At 40.9% G+C, this 18,344-nt stretch overlaps 1 protein-coding gene across 2 annotated transcripts; it reads left to right on the top strand.

Moving 5' to 3' along the window:
* The first annotated feature begins 1,490 nt into the window (after positions 1 to 1,490).
* On the top strand, positions 1,491 to 5,358 carry LOC111890273 (trihelix transcription factor ASR3). 2 transcript variants are annotated; one of them, XM_042902501.2, is made up of 2 exons: positions 1,491 to 2,463; positions 4,905 to 5,358. In XM_042902501.2, the coding sequence occupies exons 1-2, from the start codon at positions 1,713 to 1,715 to the stop codon at positions 5,207 to 5,209; spliced, it is 1,056 nt and encodes a 351-aa protein (XP_042758435.1). In that variant the 5' UTR covers positions 1,491 to 1,712; the 3' UTR covers positions 5,210 to 5,358. The 2 variants fall into 2 exon arrangements, with proteins under 2 accessions (XP_042758435.1, XP_023742188.1); XM_023886420.3 differs by having other exon boundaries at positions 1,493 to 2,463; positions 4,902 to 5,358.
* Positions 5,359 to 18,344: the final 12,986 nt, after the last annotated feature.

The raw sequence follows: 18,344 nt of genomic DNA, 5'->3' as shown, positions 1-18,344 counted from the left end.
ACAAATTACTTCAGATCATACACTACACTCAGATGAGCTTCACATCAAATGGTTGGTCACTTCTTGAACCATAAGTAACTGACTAAAAAAATCCATTGCTCATCTTATTCTTATGTATGCTTGGATTGAAGACCTTAACGTGAGTTAGGGAATAACTTAGACTTTAAGAAAGCCATGAAATTTGTGGTAAGCTTGTATATTTGTTTTTATATGTTTATTGTTAACAACCTCAGTAGTTTTCAAAATTCGATTTAAGTTTAGTATTTTGGGACCAAAGTGTTTTTTCACAAACATAAACTCCAAGTTTTTGGGGTAATCTCCACATACGTTTTTCTTAAGTATGTTTTCATCTAGACCTTAACGAGGGGTGTTACACCTTTCTTCATTGACTTTCACTTTTCTTTACTGTTACCCTATCTATTGGATGTTCTACCCTTATCTTCTGCTCTTAACAAACTCATAGAAGATTCCCTTACATTCCTTCTACATATACCCTCACATATAATTAAATCGTAAATGCTTTCAAATGTAAGCTTCGTAGTTCTGGGCGAACTGCTAACTGCTGTGACCATTCCAAACCAACTATCTACCAAAGAAGAAAATAAAAATGTGTGTACTTCATCTTGAAATTTAATTCCTTATACTATCTTAGATATTATTAACATAAATTCATTTATATGATCTGTCATTGAGTCACCTTCCTTAATTTGATGTCATTACCAAATGTCGAATTAAGAAAACCTTATTCACACTTGAGGGTTTTACATACATGTTTGATGATGCACAAATCAGTCCAAACGTTGACTTCTCATTAACGATGTTGTATGTAATTTCTTCACTAACGATAAGGAGACCATACCAATAACACATGGATCCAACATATTATAATCCTTTTTCTTAATTGTGTTAGATTTCTTTTCACACAAGGGTTCATGTATCTTCTGGTAGAGATAATCTTCGCCTTACATCTTCTAAAAACCAAACTTATGAACTTCAAATTTATTATTCGTAACTTTACGCTTTCTTGCTTATTTTTAAATACATTTCCTACGTATGATTTTGGTCACATATGGTACATTTACATTCGACGGTATAAATTAGAGTTGGTCAATGACACCTACCTTCAATGGACATATCCACTAGCACTCCCCACATTTTAACTTTGTAAAATGATATTTTTCAACAATATGCTTTCTAAAATATTACTTTTAGTCCATCGGCCTAGAACTTTTTAGATGTTACCTTCACCCGTTATTTTTGTGAAGTTTTGTGTTTAAGCCTTGTAATATATATAATATAATTTTCCTAAAGTTATCACCCTCTGCGTTTGTCACATATCATTTTGACATTTTCGGTTTTGAACTTTATAAAATATTATTTTCATCCTTTTGATTTTCTAAACTTTCGTATTTATTCCATCCGGCGACAGTTGTGTCACTTATATCAACAATGTATATTTACCTACCAACAAAATGCAACAATGTCTAACTTTTATCGGTACAATTGTCAAAATTCGATTTACAAATTTCACGCCCTAACAACGCGCAACGAGCAAAATAGTATTCTAGATCTAAAACGTAAATCATTATATCACAAAGTATGTGTCTAAAGATTATTATACATCCATTATTAATTAATTAATGTAAAAGCATATATTATTAATAGTAAGCATAGTTTAGAGTGCCAATGTTTCCAAATAAGAATATACGTATATGTATATATTGAACACACTTGCTTCTGAAATGGAATATAGTTCTTGTAATGCCGCAATAATGTCTGAACCTCCCAACACATCCACCACAACACCACCCAATATTGTGAATGTAACACCTTATCCTGCCATCGCGTACAAAAACCACCATCTGCCGCCCATAACCCACGGTGGCGCAACCACATCCAACGTCGTGTTGTTGCCTGCTTCCAACCACCGAGAGTACCGGAAAGGCAACTGGACCCTCGAAGAGACCCTTGTCCTAATCACCGCAAAGAAGCTGGATGATGAGCGTCGAATTAACGCCACCACCTCCGCCACAGCAAACAGCCGTGCGGCCACCGGCGGGGAGCTGAGGTGGAAATGGGTAGAGAATTACTGTTGGAGTAATGGCTGCTTCCGTAGTCAGAACCAGTGCAATGACAAGTGGGATAACTTGCTCCGCGACTACAAGAAGGTCCGTGAGTACGAACTCCGATCACCGGCGCAAAATCGTCCGTCGTATTGGTCGATGGATAAAACCCAACGCAAAGATCGAAATCTGCCATCGAACTTGCTACTTAATATCTATGAAGCACTAAACGACGTTGTTCAGAAAAAAACCCCCCAGCGACATTGTCTTCCTCAGCAACAGCCTCCTCTCGCAGTCCTTCCACCTCCCCAGCCGCCTCCGTCGTCGCTACCTCCTCCTCAGCCATCGTCATCTCAACATCACCCTCCGCCTCCGCCTCCGCCTCCTCCTCCTGCTTCAGGTAATTCAAAAAATACACGTTTAGTCGTTTACACACACTACAATAGTTTATGGATAATTAGATCTTATGATTCATAATTTAACGTGTTCTGAAATTAAAAGAAAAATACATACACTAGTTATTTATAAATTTTAAATGACATTAACTACAAAAGATTTGTATTTGATAAAAGTAATGTGGGGAAAATCCGTCGTTTTTGGTATAGGACTATGGGAGAATAATCATGTATTTGTGTATTATCTTATTATAATAATCTATTTATACTTTTTTTTTTTACAAACAATACCAATTAATTTTTATTGTTTCAATAAAGAACAAAATATTTGTACTTCTTTTTTAATCATAATAAATACCTTATTATTATTAGGCTTGAGAAATAGATGTATGTTTATCACAAATCGTATTATATTAGTATTAAAAAAGTAAGTACGTTTTTATTAAAAGATATATATATATATATATATATATATATATATATATATATATATATATATATATATATATATATATATATATATATACATTGTTACTTCAAGTAAAGATATACAATGTGTCAAAAATAGCACATATGTGTTATTATTTTTTTTTTGTCATTTACATATTTTAATAACTCACACAAAAATAATACTATAGTTGTATTTTTAATAAATAAAACCATGGAAAAAAGTAATAAGACGAAGGAAATGAGTAAAACGTTAGCCTTCTTGATTGTACCATTCTCATTTTTGACATTGCATTTGTGCACTTGCAAATGTCATTTCATATTAATAATATTAACTAGACATGAGTACTATAATAAAAAAATGAGCAGACAAAATACATAAAACCAATACCTTACATCTATCATTTTATGGATTTAATAAATGCATAACAATAAAACGTTTGCAATTCTTTATAAAATATGTAAATTATCCATACAAATAGTTCTACCCTTCACATTTACCATTATAAAAAAAAAATACAACACATTCAATCATATATTTGTTCATAACGATTCGAACACAAGCAACTGATAAAAAAATAAATGAAGCACTTTTTTTATATATATATTTTTGTTACAATTAGTAGGAATATAAGAATAAATGTTATGAATCTTGGAATTTAAATATATTTTAAAATAAACAAATAATAATAGGAAATGTCAGAAAAAAATAAAAAGTTGATGGAAGTTTTGGCGTCGGTTATAGAGAGAGATAATGTTGGTCAAAGATGCAGGGTTTGAAAACTCTGGCACACAGTTATTGCAACCCTTTCCTCCATTTATGGTTCTCTGGATTTTATACAGTACAGTCAACAGCTGTGAATTCCTTTTACAACCTCACCATCTCATTCGCTCATTCGCTACCATCAAGTACTTCTAAAAGCTCTTGGCATCATGTGGGTCCTCCCTTTCAGGAACCTTTTTCACACTATTCAAACTCTCCACTTCTCTAACTTTTTATCACAATTTTTATAAATATAAATATATATGATTAAACATGCATAATGTATTTAGGTGTGTATAACATTTTAATATGAGGTATTGTTCGACAAGTTGGTAGAAGATAAGAATTTAATTTGTTTCATGCGATGAAATAACGGTTTTGTAGTTATATATTGTTGCATATGTCGATTAAAAAACCAGTTTTATATATAGGTATATATTGTAGCATATCTCTATTAAAAAACCAGTTGCATAAATTAAACAAAAAAAAACAAAACAGTGTTGCAAAATATGCATTTTACTTATGACAAGTTTTAGGCCTCATATATATGTTGTTGTCTCTCATTAAAAATTCTTTGTGAGAGAAAATCATGATTTCCACATGTAAACATATACACCTCTATACCAAAAACTCTTTGTTAGAGAAATTCCACATATTTAATACTCAAAAATTTTACATATCTAAGTTGATGTCTTAAGAGGTAGTATTGGTGTATATATTGGCTAGACATTGTACAATCACATTTTTTTTTGAAAGATAAATAAAAAATTACATTTACATGTAGATGAAAGAATTTGTAACAAAAGTTAAACTATTATGATGAATTGTATTATATTATATATATATATATATATATATATATATATATATATATATATATATATATATATATATATATATATATATATATATATATAAATGGTTTGAATGGTCATATTTTTATGGTTTTTTGTAATTTTATGGTATTTTGGAGTGTAGTGATGATGGGTTGAAGTGGGAGTGGTGGCCTGCAACTGCACAAAGATTCGTAGTAGCCATTGATTGCAAGATCTACCTTTTCTTTTCTTCTGCTTTACAATTACATTGCAACAAATACCTACTGCATATATACGAATCTTTAATCACGTACACTATCTTAAGTTCATGTTAAAGAATCAATAATTAATATCTCACTTTTCTTATTCTCAAAACTTTTACGATTTCCATATAACTGATTGTTAACATAAATTTCAGAAGCATCGGTAGAATCATCGGAAACAGAAGGAGAAGATGCAGACAATGATAATAAAAGGAGAAGGGTGAGAGACATCGGAAGTAGCATTGTTCACAGCACCAGAGTATTATCAGAAACCCTAAAACGCTTTGAGGAGAAGAAGGAGAAAAGACACCGAGAATTGATGGAACTTGAGGAACAAAGACTTCACTTGGAAGAGACACGAAATGAAGTTAATCGTCAAGGGATCACTGGTCTGATCACATCGATTAATAAGCTTTCCGATGCTATTTATGCACTTATTTCGGAAAAACGTGATAGACCATAACATACCATGCATGGGAGAGATTCTTTTAGGTGTAATGGTTTATATATTTAAGTTAAGAAAATGGTTATTGATTGATCCATAGATCGTACATATATGTATGTATTTGACCTTTGCAATTGCAATTGAATTAAGTATAAGTTAGAAGATAAGTTTTTGCGATTGTTATCTGTTATAACAAGATAAAGAGAATGGAAATACATGAAGGATTAATTTGCATCCGACGATTGCTCTTATGCTTGGAAAGTTTTAAAGTCGCGATTTCTCAAGTGGTTTTGACTCTTCTTGATGAAGACATCTAAGAGCAAACTCAAATCCAAGGGAAATCAAACAAAGATCCAATAAAAGGAAATATAGTGAAATGAAATGCCTCAAAAAGCTATGAAGAAAATTACAAAGACACAACAAGAGAATTGTAGGAATAGATCGAGGCTTGTATTTGACACAGTTTGTTTAAAGCTTAATTTCCCCATTATCACATGTTGGTTTCTCATGATACAACAAGAATAAATGGTTTTTCGAATACAGTTGAACTCAACTACACCCATATATTACATTGGTAAAAGCTTCAAAACTTGTAGTTTCAGTCCCGTAATTTGTGTGCAAGAGTCCGTATTTATACGACAAACAACACTATAATTATCAAATCAAAACCGATAAAGTAATTATGTTGATTAAACACAATAAACCGATATCTTAATACATCATTAATCTAATTTATAACATTAATACCATGTTTATTTGTCATTTATGAAAATGAAAAGTAAAATCTAGCAAAATGTATTATACATTTTTTAGGTCGACAGATTCGTGTGAGGATAAAGGTTAGTTAACCGAGGCCAATCTCAATCCACATTTGCATCCCTTGCATGTAAAAGAGAGTCATTGTGGTACTAAGGCCTAAAAGCGCACGGAATGCCTCCATAGATAAATCCACTTTCTTGTAACTATTCCTCCTATGTGGGATGACCTCAAATCAAATCCTCACTCAAAAAATCATTCAGTCTTCTATAGATTAATTTCTTATTCATCTCATGTTTGTTTTTGGACACTTACTATATCAAAATGAAATTAATCTTTTTCATCTTTAGTGTAATGGCTTATATATTTAAGTTAAGAACAATAGCATTGTTCACAGCACCAGAGTAAACTCCTAACTACCAGTAGTTTTTTTGACAAGTTTATCATTTGTTTCCGGTTAGCCAATAATTAGGACTATACCGTCAAAAAAACAAAGTTTAGGGTTTTATTGTCAAATCGTGAATTAGGACGTTACTGTCAAAAAGATAAAGTTTAGAACTTTTTTGTCAAATCGTTGAAAATATTGGAACTTTAGTGTATTTCCGTAGCCCAATAATTTTTTATTGTAATTTTCGTCGCAACACTACTATTTTTCTTACCATCATCATCTTTAACCTGATACAATCACGATCAGGAGAAACAGATGAAAAAGAGAGAGCGAAAGACTTGTAAAATTTTCTTCTTGGTTCGCTGCCAAATCTTGAACTGAAAAGAGGGGACAAATTATACAAACACAAACAACACACGCCTAGTCAAAATGGTGTGAATGTGGAGAAGGGGTAAGAAGGACAATTTTGTTTTTGTTTTTTTTTTCGGTTTCTTTGTTCTTCATTTTTAGGATTGCAAAAAAACCAACACAACCCTGGTTCTTTCTTTCTTTGTTGATTATCTCTATTTTTTTCAATGTCGGTTTGTAGAGATTAAAAAAACTATTTAACAAGAAGCAAACGTTAATGATTTCAATAGGATCTAGTTGCCATAGAAGGTTTCAATAACTCTTATGCTTAAAAACTATCATACCAATAAATTTCTAACCAAAAAAAGGGATATATACACTAAAGTCATAATATTTTTAACAATTTGACAAACAAATCTTACACTTTATTTTTTTGACAGCAAAGTCCGATTTGATGATTTTGACAGTAAAATCATAATTACCGGCGAATCGGAAAAAAGGGTAAACATGTCAAAAACTACAAGTAGTTAGGACTTTACTGTCAAAAAATAAAGTTTAGGACTTTCTTGTCAAATCGATGAAAATATTGGGACTTTAGTGTATATATCTCTTTGAAGTTTGAACAAAATATAATTCATGTTCCAAAATGGTTAACCCATTTAGTCAATTCCCCACATAAATGAAAATCGATTAAGAAATTTCAAGTTATTTAGATTCCATGAGTTGAACGATGTATAGGATATGTAGGTTGTTAACGTATGGTCCATTAGCATGGCCCATACGGCTACCCTTGCCTAGTGCTCTCATGATGCTCGCCTGTTAGCCTTGTCTGATGCCCACGCGTGGCACTCGGGCTCTCTTACTCAGCTCCTTGCTAGCTCGGCTTTAGTTGGGCTGGCCTAATGCCTAACCTAATTCTCCCTTGACCAAATTATCCTATATAAATAGAACATGCTTCTAGTCACCTTCTCCAACCAAGAGCCTTCATGGCTAAACATACACCATACATACTAAGATGCTTCTCTCTTGTAACGACCCAAAAATCCCGACTAAAAATTTCTTTTAAAACATTACTAAAAATAGATTTATAAACAACGTATCATAAATCAAACATAACTTTTGAGTATTAAATTCAAAACATAATAGCATTATCAGAGTCAAACATTCCCAGGCTAACTGACTATGGTGTGTGCTCTGCAATCTTCCCGAGCTCCTCTTTTGAAAACCGAGTACCTGAAACCAAAACTGAAAACCGTAAGCACGAAGCTTAGTGAGCTCCCCCAATCAACCACATACTACACAAAAACATATAAAGCACATATTGGGCCTTGCCCACTGCATTGGACCGAAGTCCGGACTAACTGGGACCTTGTCCCCTGCATCGGACCGAAGTCCGGGCTAACTGGGGCCTTGCCCCCTGCATCGGACCGAAGTCCGGACTAACTGGGACCTTGTCCCCTGCATCGGACCGAAGTCCGGGCTAACTGGGGCCTTGCCCCCTGCATCGGACCGAAGTCCGGGCTAACTGGGACCTTGTCCCCTGCATCGGACCGAAGTCCGGGCTAACTGGGGCCTTGCCCCCTGCATCGGACCGAAGTCCGGGCTAACTGGGGCCTTGCCCCCTGCATCGTACCGAAGTCCGGGCTAACTGGGACCTTGTCCCCTGCATCGGACCGAAGTCCGGGCTAACTGGGGCCTTGCCCCCTGCATCGGACCGAAGTCCGGGCTAACTGGGACCTTGTCCCCTGCATCGGACCGAAGTCCGGGCCAACTGGGGCCTTGCCCCCTGCATCGGACCGAAGTCCGGGCTAACTGGGCAGAACATAACATAAACATATCGACTAGCATGAACACACGTATACTGCATACTACTTCGGGCCGTAGCCCGGAACACATAACACATAAATCCTGTCTGAGCCACGAAGGCATCGAACATACTAACTACTATATCAGATCAACATCCGAAAACTACTGCTAGCTAAACGGGCCGGCATTGTGGCCTTAGACCCGTTCCTACTGGAAGGAAACTCACCTGAACTGCTGAGCCCTGCTGATAAACCTTTGGCTGCTACTCGACAATCCCCTGAACCGCTGCTCCTCTAGCTCTCCGAGCTATCAATATACATATAACACTTAGTCTGACAGTCAACTAAGTCAACTCTGGTCAAAGTCAACCTTCCAGGTCAACCCTACTCGCCGAGTCTTCCTAAAGACTCGCCGAGTTCACAAGCTTAGGGACTTTCTTATTCGCGACCCGACTCGCCGAGTCAGTCCATGACTCGCCGAGTCCAACTAGTTCCAAGTCCTGTCCTGCCCAACTCGCTGAGTCATCACCCGACTCACTGATTCGAGTCTCAACTCAAAAGGGTTTAGGGTTTCGCGATCTGACTCGCCGAGTCCAAGAACAGACTCGCCGAGTCCTAGACAATCTTCAACCAACTCGTCGAGTTGTTCATCCAACTCGCCGAGTTCATGCTCATCTTCATCCGACTCGACGAGCTGTTCATCCCACTCGTCGAGTTCCTCCTCATCTTCAAGCTACTCGCCGAGTCCACTCGAAGGACTCGTCGAGTCCACTGAGATCCACTTACATGCAGAGGACTTCCGAGTCATGCATGAGCTCCAAACTATAGATCTACCCTCCCCAAGCCTATTTCCCACGTAAAGTTGCAACCTTTACGTGTAGAGAGTGAGATCTAGGCAAAATACACCCATAGCTAGGGTTTAGGACCAAGAGACTCCAATCTCCACCCAATGGCTGATACTTTATGGGATTACATACCAAAATAAACATGGATCTGAGGTAGCAACCTCAGATCTGGACCTCAAGCTCAAGATTGGTCTTAAACATGGCTTAAAAGCCCCAAAACTCATAACCAAGGAAAAATATGGAGGAGAGAAACGAATTGATACCTTCCAATGCTCTGAAATGCTTCCCAAACTTCAGATCCAAAGCCACTCCCTGATGCTTCAAGGATTCCCACTCCTTCTTCTTCCTTAAACCCACTCAAAAATGGCTAGAAGCTTGAATGAACACAATGGGGGCTTAAGGTGCGGCGTTCTGGGTGCAAGAGGCTGTAAAGGAGCCCTAGGAAGAAGATTAAGATGCTTAAATAGGCTCCAAGCCCCGGATTTAGGGTTTTCCTCGCACAGACCAGACTCGCCGAGTCCACTTGGCCGACTCGTCGAGTTGGTCACTTTCTTATCGACCCGGATCCCGCTCCGACTCGCCGAGTCCTTCCTTTGACTCGTCGAGTCCCTCTTAAATTTAGGGTTTCCTTTACTTTCTTGGCTTTCAAAATCCTGGGTGTTACAACTCTCCCCCACTTAAACTGAACTTCGTCCTCGAAGTTTACCATGGTCAACTGCCTGCGAACTGCCTCCAACTCTTTGTCTGGAAAATCCCTCACCCTTTTGCCCATCACTCCGGCCACTCACAGTGCCGATCACTACCGATAGAACATACTAAATCCTTCTCTTCCCCATAATCTCCTCAACGTTACTTCCTCCGACTGAAAGTCCTGCTGCCTCCCATCCGCCTACCGGATGTACTGAGACTACTCTGGTCTAACCAATCTCCCTATATCTGAGTTACCGGACTCCCACCGGTCACTACACTCCATCGCAAACTCCTAGTCTCTTTCAGCGACTCCTAAAGATACTTCGATTATCTATAACTGTTCTATCCATCCTGCCGCTCATACCGAAACGATGCTGCTGGAACCAGCTTGCTTTTATCCCACCTGATTACTCATCTCCTACTTACTCGAGCCTTTCCTCCTGAATGAAAAGCTACTTGCCTAGCTATCCTTACAGATCACTTACACTTGGCAGAAGGCTCCACTGATCCTGCTGAGAGGGACTTGCCAATTCCAAATCAACCAACTATACCGTCAGCACTTGCATTCCAACGCAAAAACAATACTGACCCAGAACCCTGAAACCTTCCAAACACTGAACTGCCTGCAATACCGAACATGCCTGAAACACTAAACTGCCCGAAATGCTGAACCGACTGAGATGCTGAACGGCCTGAAACACTGAACTGACTGAAACACTGAGCTGCCTGAAACACTGAACTCCAACCCAACTGTGGAGTCAAGGGACTCCTCACTTAGTCTCTTCCACGACTTCTGAACGAAATCTTCCTCTAGGACTAGTTTTCACTAGTTATCCTGTCACTGTGGCTCTCGCAACCTTCCGATCCAACCGATCGGATCCATACGTCACATCCTGACATCATCAATTCCACTACTAACAACATATTGGCTCCCAGACTGACGGTAGCCCACAACATACCCGAACCCCAATGGTCCACTGCGACTCTGATCTCATAACTGATGTGACGATCCAAAGCCCAAATTGCTAACCTAGCCGTAACTGATCCCTTTGGGAAATCCGAAAGCTAGCCCGCGGATTCCCATATCCTCACTGCTGCACCCGAACTGGTGGGTACAACTGCTTTCCCGCGTCTAACACGCGCTCATGCTACCTACCAATCTGATAAAAGGCTGCGACTACGCTTGCGGACTTACAACTCTCTAATACTATCTGGCTGCTAGTGGATGCTACGGCTACCCCCGCAGACTTACAACACTACTACCGCTATCTGACTGCTAGTGAATGCTACGGCTACCCCCGCAGACTTACAACACTACTACTGCTATCTCGAGAACATCCTGACTATCCCTAGTCCCACTAGTGAGTCCTCATCCTGATTTCTAAAAAGACAGTCCTTAGACTTTGAATTCTGCATCATCCTCTACATCTTATACCCTCGATATACTTAGCGCTTCGCTGAGGAATCCTTCGGCTTGGTTCCCAAACCAACCGTTTACTAATCCGGATACAAGAAGCTATTGTTGGGAAGTTTCCACCCTCCCAACTCCTGAATCTACGCAACCTGCATGCCGCCTCAGACACTGGCTATCAATACGAAAACATCTCTTGCTACCCGTTCTCAAGATCTTCATTCCGACTCTCATGCGTCCGACAGGTGGTCCTCCATTCCTGGATTCCCAACCAGCTTCTAACCATCTCGATTACATGAACTAGCTGCTGGGAAAAGTTCTGGAACTCCCAATTCTGAACTTCTCAATCCATCCCTCACTGAGCTACTACCATTTCTTCTCAGAGACCGCGCACTCGTTCTGAGTCTACGAGACTCTTATCCATGTATACCCGGAGGGTTCTCCCCCACTTCGATCCTGCTCACCCCTTGTTGCTCGATACTCAAAAGAGATCCTGATCTTCACTACCATTCCGGAACATCTACTGGGAAACCCAAGCCTGCCAGGTAGGAATTTAACCAATCCATCCCAATCACTAACCACTCCGAACTAGTGAAACGAACCAAATCTCTCTCTCAACCATGCTATAGTTACTGCATCCACCGAAACCTTCTCCATAAGAGCACATCCCCTAACTACCAACCAATTATCCGAGGTATGCAAATGGCATATAACATAATCACAAGCAAGCCACACTATAACACAACACTTATACCACAATTTGATGCCGAACCATAACAATATAATCATGACATAAGCTGACAGAAAAACAAAAGTTACGTACCTTCATTACTCAGTGCTGCTCGAATCCCTGCTGAAATCTACCGGAAAACTCGGCTCTGAGCCGTAGGCACCCTTGCCGGGCCTCGACAATTGCTGGCGGTACTCGAAGTCCCAAGGGCAGGAGCTGGCACCTGCCCTGCTGGATACAAACTCGGACAGTGGGCCTTCTTGTGGCCCCTCTGACTGCAATGGAAACATAACGGATCAAGCCCCTGGGCGATGGTAACAACACAGTCTCTGCTAAAATGACCAATCTGGCCGCACTTGAAACACCCAGCATCGCCACCACTTCTACGCCTACACACACCCATGTGCGTCCTTCCGCACTTCCCGCATCGACTGCGGCTCTGATAGTTCCTCGTCCTCAAATCTGGACCCTTGGGCCTCTTACCCGAACCTGAGGCTACCTGAGTCTCATCAATTTTCCTTTTCCCTTCTGACTCCCTCCCCGACTCTCGCTCCTGCGTTACCCCAACGGCAACGCCTGCTGACTGAACAACAGATGTCTGATCCTGAAGCCTCGCTATCAATCTATCAGTGATCCTCACGACCATGTCGGGCAGATCCTCGCGAATGGCTCGCGAAACTTCCTCAACTATCCAATCAAGCAATGGTCTCTCTTGGAGACAAAATTCCCCACTCACCCCTGCCCCCTGATGGCAGGAACTAGAAATGGGATCTCCCTCCCTGATGGATCCCTGAACTCCATAAGATTCGGGACCTAGACGAGCCCCAATCTGTCCTGAAACTAACCCGGCCTTAAAGGCCTCAAGATGACTGTCCATGAGCTCCACAATGGCCTCTCTAACCGAACCGAAAATCACTGGAGTCTGATCAATGATGTTGCGCGTAATCTCTGCGGAAATGAAATCCCTCATCTGATCATCAAGCTGCCCGGCTCTGAAGCCCGAGCCAGACCCCTCCTCGACACCTGAACTGCTAACTGGTATCTCGCGCAACGTCACCATGCTGAACATATAACAAAATCCTGATCAATTTACATACTACTGCTGAGGAATTTCTCACTCACTACCCCATTCCTGGTTTCGTCTTGGCCCCTCTTGAATCGAGTACGGATCCTCTGCTTTCAGTAGTATGGGCCCCTACTACCTTCCACATCTATCCATACTTTCCTCAAGAGTTACCTCAACTCCACACAGTCCCCTTTACTCTTTTACTGATCTCTGCTACTCTCATCCTAGGCTTGCCCTAGGGAACCTCTGACTCTACCCAAACAATCCTCAGCTGCTGAAGGCCTCCTTGTAATGCCAATTAGCCACCACCTGAATACCATCACATATAATGAGGCTCAGATAATCCTTCGAGTAAAAGTCTCGTCCCTACAACGGTTGGACTCAGACGAGAGCTGCGCAGTAGGGCCAAATCCAGCACTCTGAGATTATCCAACCCTGATCACATGTGATGTGACGTATTCACCTAATGGCTAACTCCCATCACTCAGAGTCCCACAAAGCACAAAGCAAGCAGCATTCGGATAAAGGAAACATACTCAGGCAAAACAATTCTCATAACAAGAAACTGCACTAGCATACAATGCTAAGCTCATGCTATCAGGCATAACCTACACAGGCTATCCTACTGCTGTCTACTCAATACCAGCATGCAATTCTCATAAAGCTGAACACATAAAGCAGGCACATAAGGCATCATCCTAGATCCTTGGTCCTATTCTAGCATGCTGTTCTACTGAAGCTGGAACTGAAACTGAAACTGAAACTGATACTGATAATCATAATATAACTTGTATAGGTAAATTGGGAGTACTTACTTGAGCTCGGCTGATTGCATGCACCACACCTTTTTCTCTTTTCAAAACTCTTTTTTGCTTTTTCTAAAATTGTTTTCTTTTCTCAAAATTCCTTTGTAATTACGATGTTTCTTTTGAAAACTATATACCACTTCCTTAGTTTGAGTTCAGACACACTCAGGAGTGCGCCCGAATCCCTCAAACCAAGGCTCTGATACCAACTTGTAACGACCCAAAAATCCCGACTAAAAATTTCTTTTAAAACATTACTAAAAATAGATTTATAAACAACGTATCATAAATCAAACATAACTTTTGAGTATTAAATTCAAAACATAATAGCATTATCAGAGTCAAACATTCCCAGGCTAACTGACTATGGTGTGTGCTCTGCAATCTTCCCGAGCTCCTCTTTTGAAAACCGAGTACCTGAAACCAAAACTGAAAACCGTAAGCACGAAGCTTAGTGAGCTCCCCCAATCAACCACATACTACACAAAAACATATAAAGCACATATTGGGCCTTGCCCACTGCATCGGACCGAAGTCCGGACTAACTGGGACCTTGTCCCCTGCATCGGACCGAAGTCCGGGCTAACTGGGGCCTTGCCCCCTGCATCGGACCGAAGTCCGGACTAACTGGGACCTTGTCCCCTGCATCGGACTGAAGTCCGGGCTAACTGGGGCCTTGCCCCCTGCATCGGACCGAAGTCCGGGCTAACTGGGACCTTGTCCCCTGCATCGGACCGAAGTCCGGGCTAACTGGGGCCTTGCCCCCTGCATCGGACCGAAGTCCGGGCTAACTGGGGCCTTGCCCCCTGCATCGGACCGAAGTCCGGGCTAACTGGGACCTTGTCCCCTGCATCGGACCGAAGTCCGGGCTAACTGGGGCCTTGCCCCCTGCATCGGACCGAAGTCCGGGCTAACTGGGACCTTGTCCCCTGCATCGGACCGAAGTCCGGGCCAACTGGGGCCTTGCCCCCTGCATCGGACCGAAGTCCGGGCTAACTGGGCAGAACATAACATAAACATATCGACTAGCATGAACACACGTATACTGCATACTACTTCGGGCCGTAGCCCGGAACACATAACACATAAATCCTGTCTGAGCCACGAAGGCATCGAACATACTAACTACTATATCAGATCAACATCCGAAAACTACTGCTAGCTAAACGGGCCGGCATTGTGGCCTTAGACCCGTTCCTACTGGAAGGAAACTCACCTGAACTGCTGAGCCCTGCTGATAAACCTCTGGCTGCTACTCGACAATCCCCTGAACCGCTGCTCCTCTAGCTCTCCGAGCTATCAATATACATATAACACTTAGTCTGACAGTCAACTAAGTCAACTCTGGTCAAAGTCAACCTTCCAGGTCAACCCTACTCGCCGAGTCTTCCTAAAGACTCGCCGAGTTCACAAGCTTAGGGACTTTCTTATTCGCGACCCGACTCGCCGAGTCAGTCCATGACTCGCCGAGTCCAACTAGTTCCAAGTCCTGTCCTGCCCAACTCGCTGAGTCATCACCCGACTCACTGATTCGAGTCTCAACTCAAAAGGGTTTAGGGTTTCGCGATCTGACTCGCCGAGTCCAAGAACAGACTCGCCGAGTCCTAGACAATCTTCAACCAACTCGTCGAGTTGTTCATCCAACTCGCCGAGTTCATGCTCATCTTCATCCGACTCGACGAGCTGTTCATCCCACTCGTCGAGTTCCTCCTCATCTTCAAGCTACTCGCCGAGTCCACTCGAAGGACTCGTCGAGTCCACTGAGATCCACTTACATGCAGAGGACTTCCGAGTCATGCATGAGCTCCAAACTATAGATCTACCCTCCCCAAGCCTATTTCCCACGTAAAGTTGCAACCTTTACGTGTAGAGAGTGAGATCTAGGCAAAATACACCCATAGCTAGGGTTTAGGACCAAGAGACTCCAATCTCCACCCAATGGCTGATACTTTATGGGATTACATACCAAAATAAACATGGATCTGAGGTAGCAACCTCAGATCTGGACCTCAAGCTCAAGATTGGTCTTAAACATGGCTTAAAAGCCCCAAAACTCATAACCAAGGAAAAATATGGAGGAGAGAAACGAATTGATACCTTCCAATGCTCTGAAATGCTTCCCAAACTTCAGATCCAAAGCCACTCCCTGATGCTTCAAGGATTCCCACTCCTTCTTCTTCCTTAAACCCACTCAAAAATGGCTAGAAGCTTGAATGAACACAATGGGGGCTTAAGGTGCGGCGTTCTGGGTGCAAGAGGCTGTAAAGGAGCCCTAGGAAGAAGATTAAGATGCTTAAATAGGCTCCAAGCCCCGGATTTAGGGTTTTCCTCGCACAGACCAGACTCGCCGAGTCCACTTGGCCGACTCGTCGAGTTGGTCACTTTCTTATCGACCCGGATCCCGCTCCGACTCGCCGAGTCCTTCCTTTGACTCGTCGAGTCCCTCTTAAATTTAGGGTTTCCTTTACTTTCTTGGCTTTCAAAATCCTGGGTGTTACATCTCTAGCTAGGTAGAACCATCTCATATATACCAACCGATCTAACTTAATCGTCAGAGCTTGCTCCCAGGGCACTGTCCCTGGGGAAACTCTAATGACTTTGTTGTAACTATAGCTTATATATCTCGTAGAAAACTCAATGACGACACCACTTCCAGATCTCCGATCCGGATCCAACACAGAAGATCCGGCAGCCTGAGCACATGTCACAACATTTGGCGTCATCTGTGGGACCAAGAACGAATAACAATCGTCTCTTGGTATCAAGATCAGTATCGCCTCCGATTTCTTCAAATATGTTTTTCTTCGCCTCAAGATTGCCCAAGTCTGTTCATTTCTACCATTACCTGTTCAGATCTGTTTGGCTCTCGTCAAGATCTGTCCATATTTGTTTCCCAAACATTCAGATCTCTAAATCTGCTCCATTCTTTCTCTTAGATCTCTATATCTATTCTGTTTTTTCCCAAGTCTCTAGATCAGCTTCGTTATTTTCGTTCAGATCTCAAGATCTGTTCAGTTCTTGTTCATTTGAACATTTCTGAAGTTCGTAAAAACATACTCAGATCGATTTTCGTTTGTATTTCAATGATTTGTTTAGAAAGTTGGGGAAGAAAGGAAGTTTTATGAGTTCTTATGCCTTTATCAGTTCATGTTACCAAGAAAATCCATTTTATTTGGTGATTTTCTGTATAAAACTTCATTCTTTGAAGTTGGTATTTGTACATATAGCTGTAAAGCTTGTACATATCAAGAAACTCAACAAAATCCTAAGAGCCATGCTCATATTTATCACTTTCACCAAAACACACCTTAGAGGAACGAATCTCGAAATTACAACTCATAAATTGTACAAATCATAACAAAAATACAAGAAAAGTGCATGTGTTTATCTCATCTTCATAGAAAAAAGAAAAAAAAATCATGTATTCTTTGAGCAAAATACATGAGTTATTTTTGAAGACCATACAAAAATTTACTCTACCTATCTAAATTTTATTGCTTGGTAAAAAAAGGGTAGAAGAAATGGTACATGTTGCCTAGTACATACCTCGAAAATAACAACTTACAGCTCATGATTTTACAAAGGGTAATAAAATGTACAAGAATACTGTACAAAGAGAAAATAAGTTTTTGTGGGTTTTTACCTTACCCCATTCACATATTCCCAGAAAATCCATTTTTTAATTAATGATTTCCGTATGCAATTTTGCCTGTTGATATTGGCTGGTGTTTACCATCTTTTACCAAAACACACGTGATCATTTTTGAATACCCTAGTATAGAAGTTAAACCAAGCTATTCCAGTAGATAGTTTGTACACACTTGATTAAATTACAACAATGGTCTCTAGTTTGGTACACTTGTGCCTCTCGTCAGCTGACCATAAAGTAGGGAAAACAAAAAAAATGGCCAAAAGATGTCAAGGAGAAGACAAAATAGCATCTCCGGTGGGCCCCACCTAAACCATCCCTTTCATCAAAAAGATGGTAAGCCCCACGTATTTAGCTTCCAGCTCTAACAAGCAACATCGTCCAACTCTGGCTCCGATCAGCCTCAAGAAATGAGTCAACAAACCAACATTGTTGGAGGAGCTCACTGCTCCGATCTCTGTTGCAGTTGGCGACTCTCCAACAACCATCGCTTCACAGCTACACCCTTGGAGTCGCCATTGCCGGTCACCTCCATCTACGACTAAACGACTCTAACGAAAAAATATGTCGCATCTATTGTAATCTTCATCCCCACCACCAACAGCACCATCGCCAACCAACAGTGATCTCCGGACCATCGCACAACGTCACCACAACTT

This window comes from Lactuca sativa, chromosome 5 (assembly GCF_002870075.4).
Source record: "Lactuca sativa cultivar Salinas chromosome 5, Lsat_Salinas_v11, whole genome shotgun sequence".
NCBI lineage: Eukaryota > Viridiplantae > Streptophyta > Magnoliopsida > Asterales > Asteraceae > Lactuca > Lactuca sativa.
This window is presented reverse-complemented; position numbering and strand designations above follow the sequence as displayed.

Bases quoted from the DNA above. Each gene is read 5' to 3' on its own strand.
- LOC111890273 (XM_023886420.3), top strand. From the start codon at position 1,713: ATGTATATATTGAACACACTTGCTTCTGAAATGGAATATAGTTCTTGT. The intron at 2,464-4,901 runs GTAATTCAAAAA...CATAAATTTCAG, and splicing joins GCCTCCTCCTCCTGCTTCAG to AAGCATCGGTAGAATCATCG.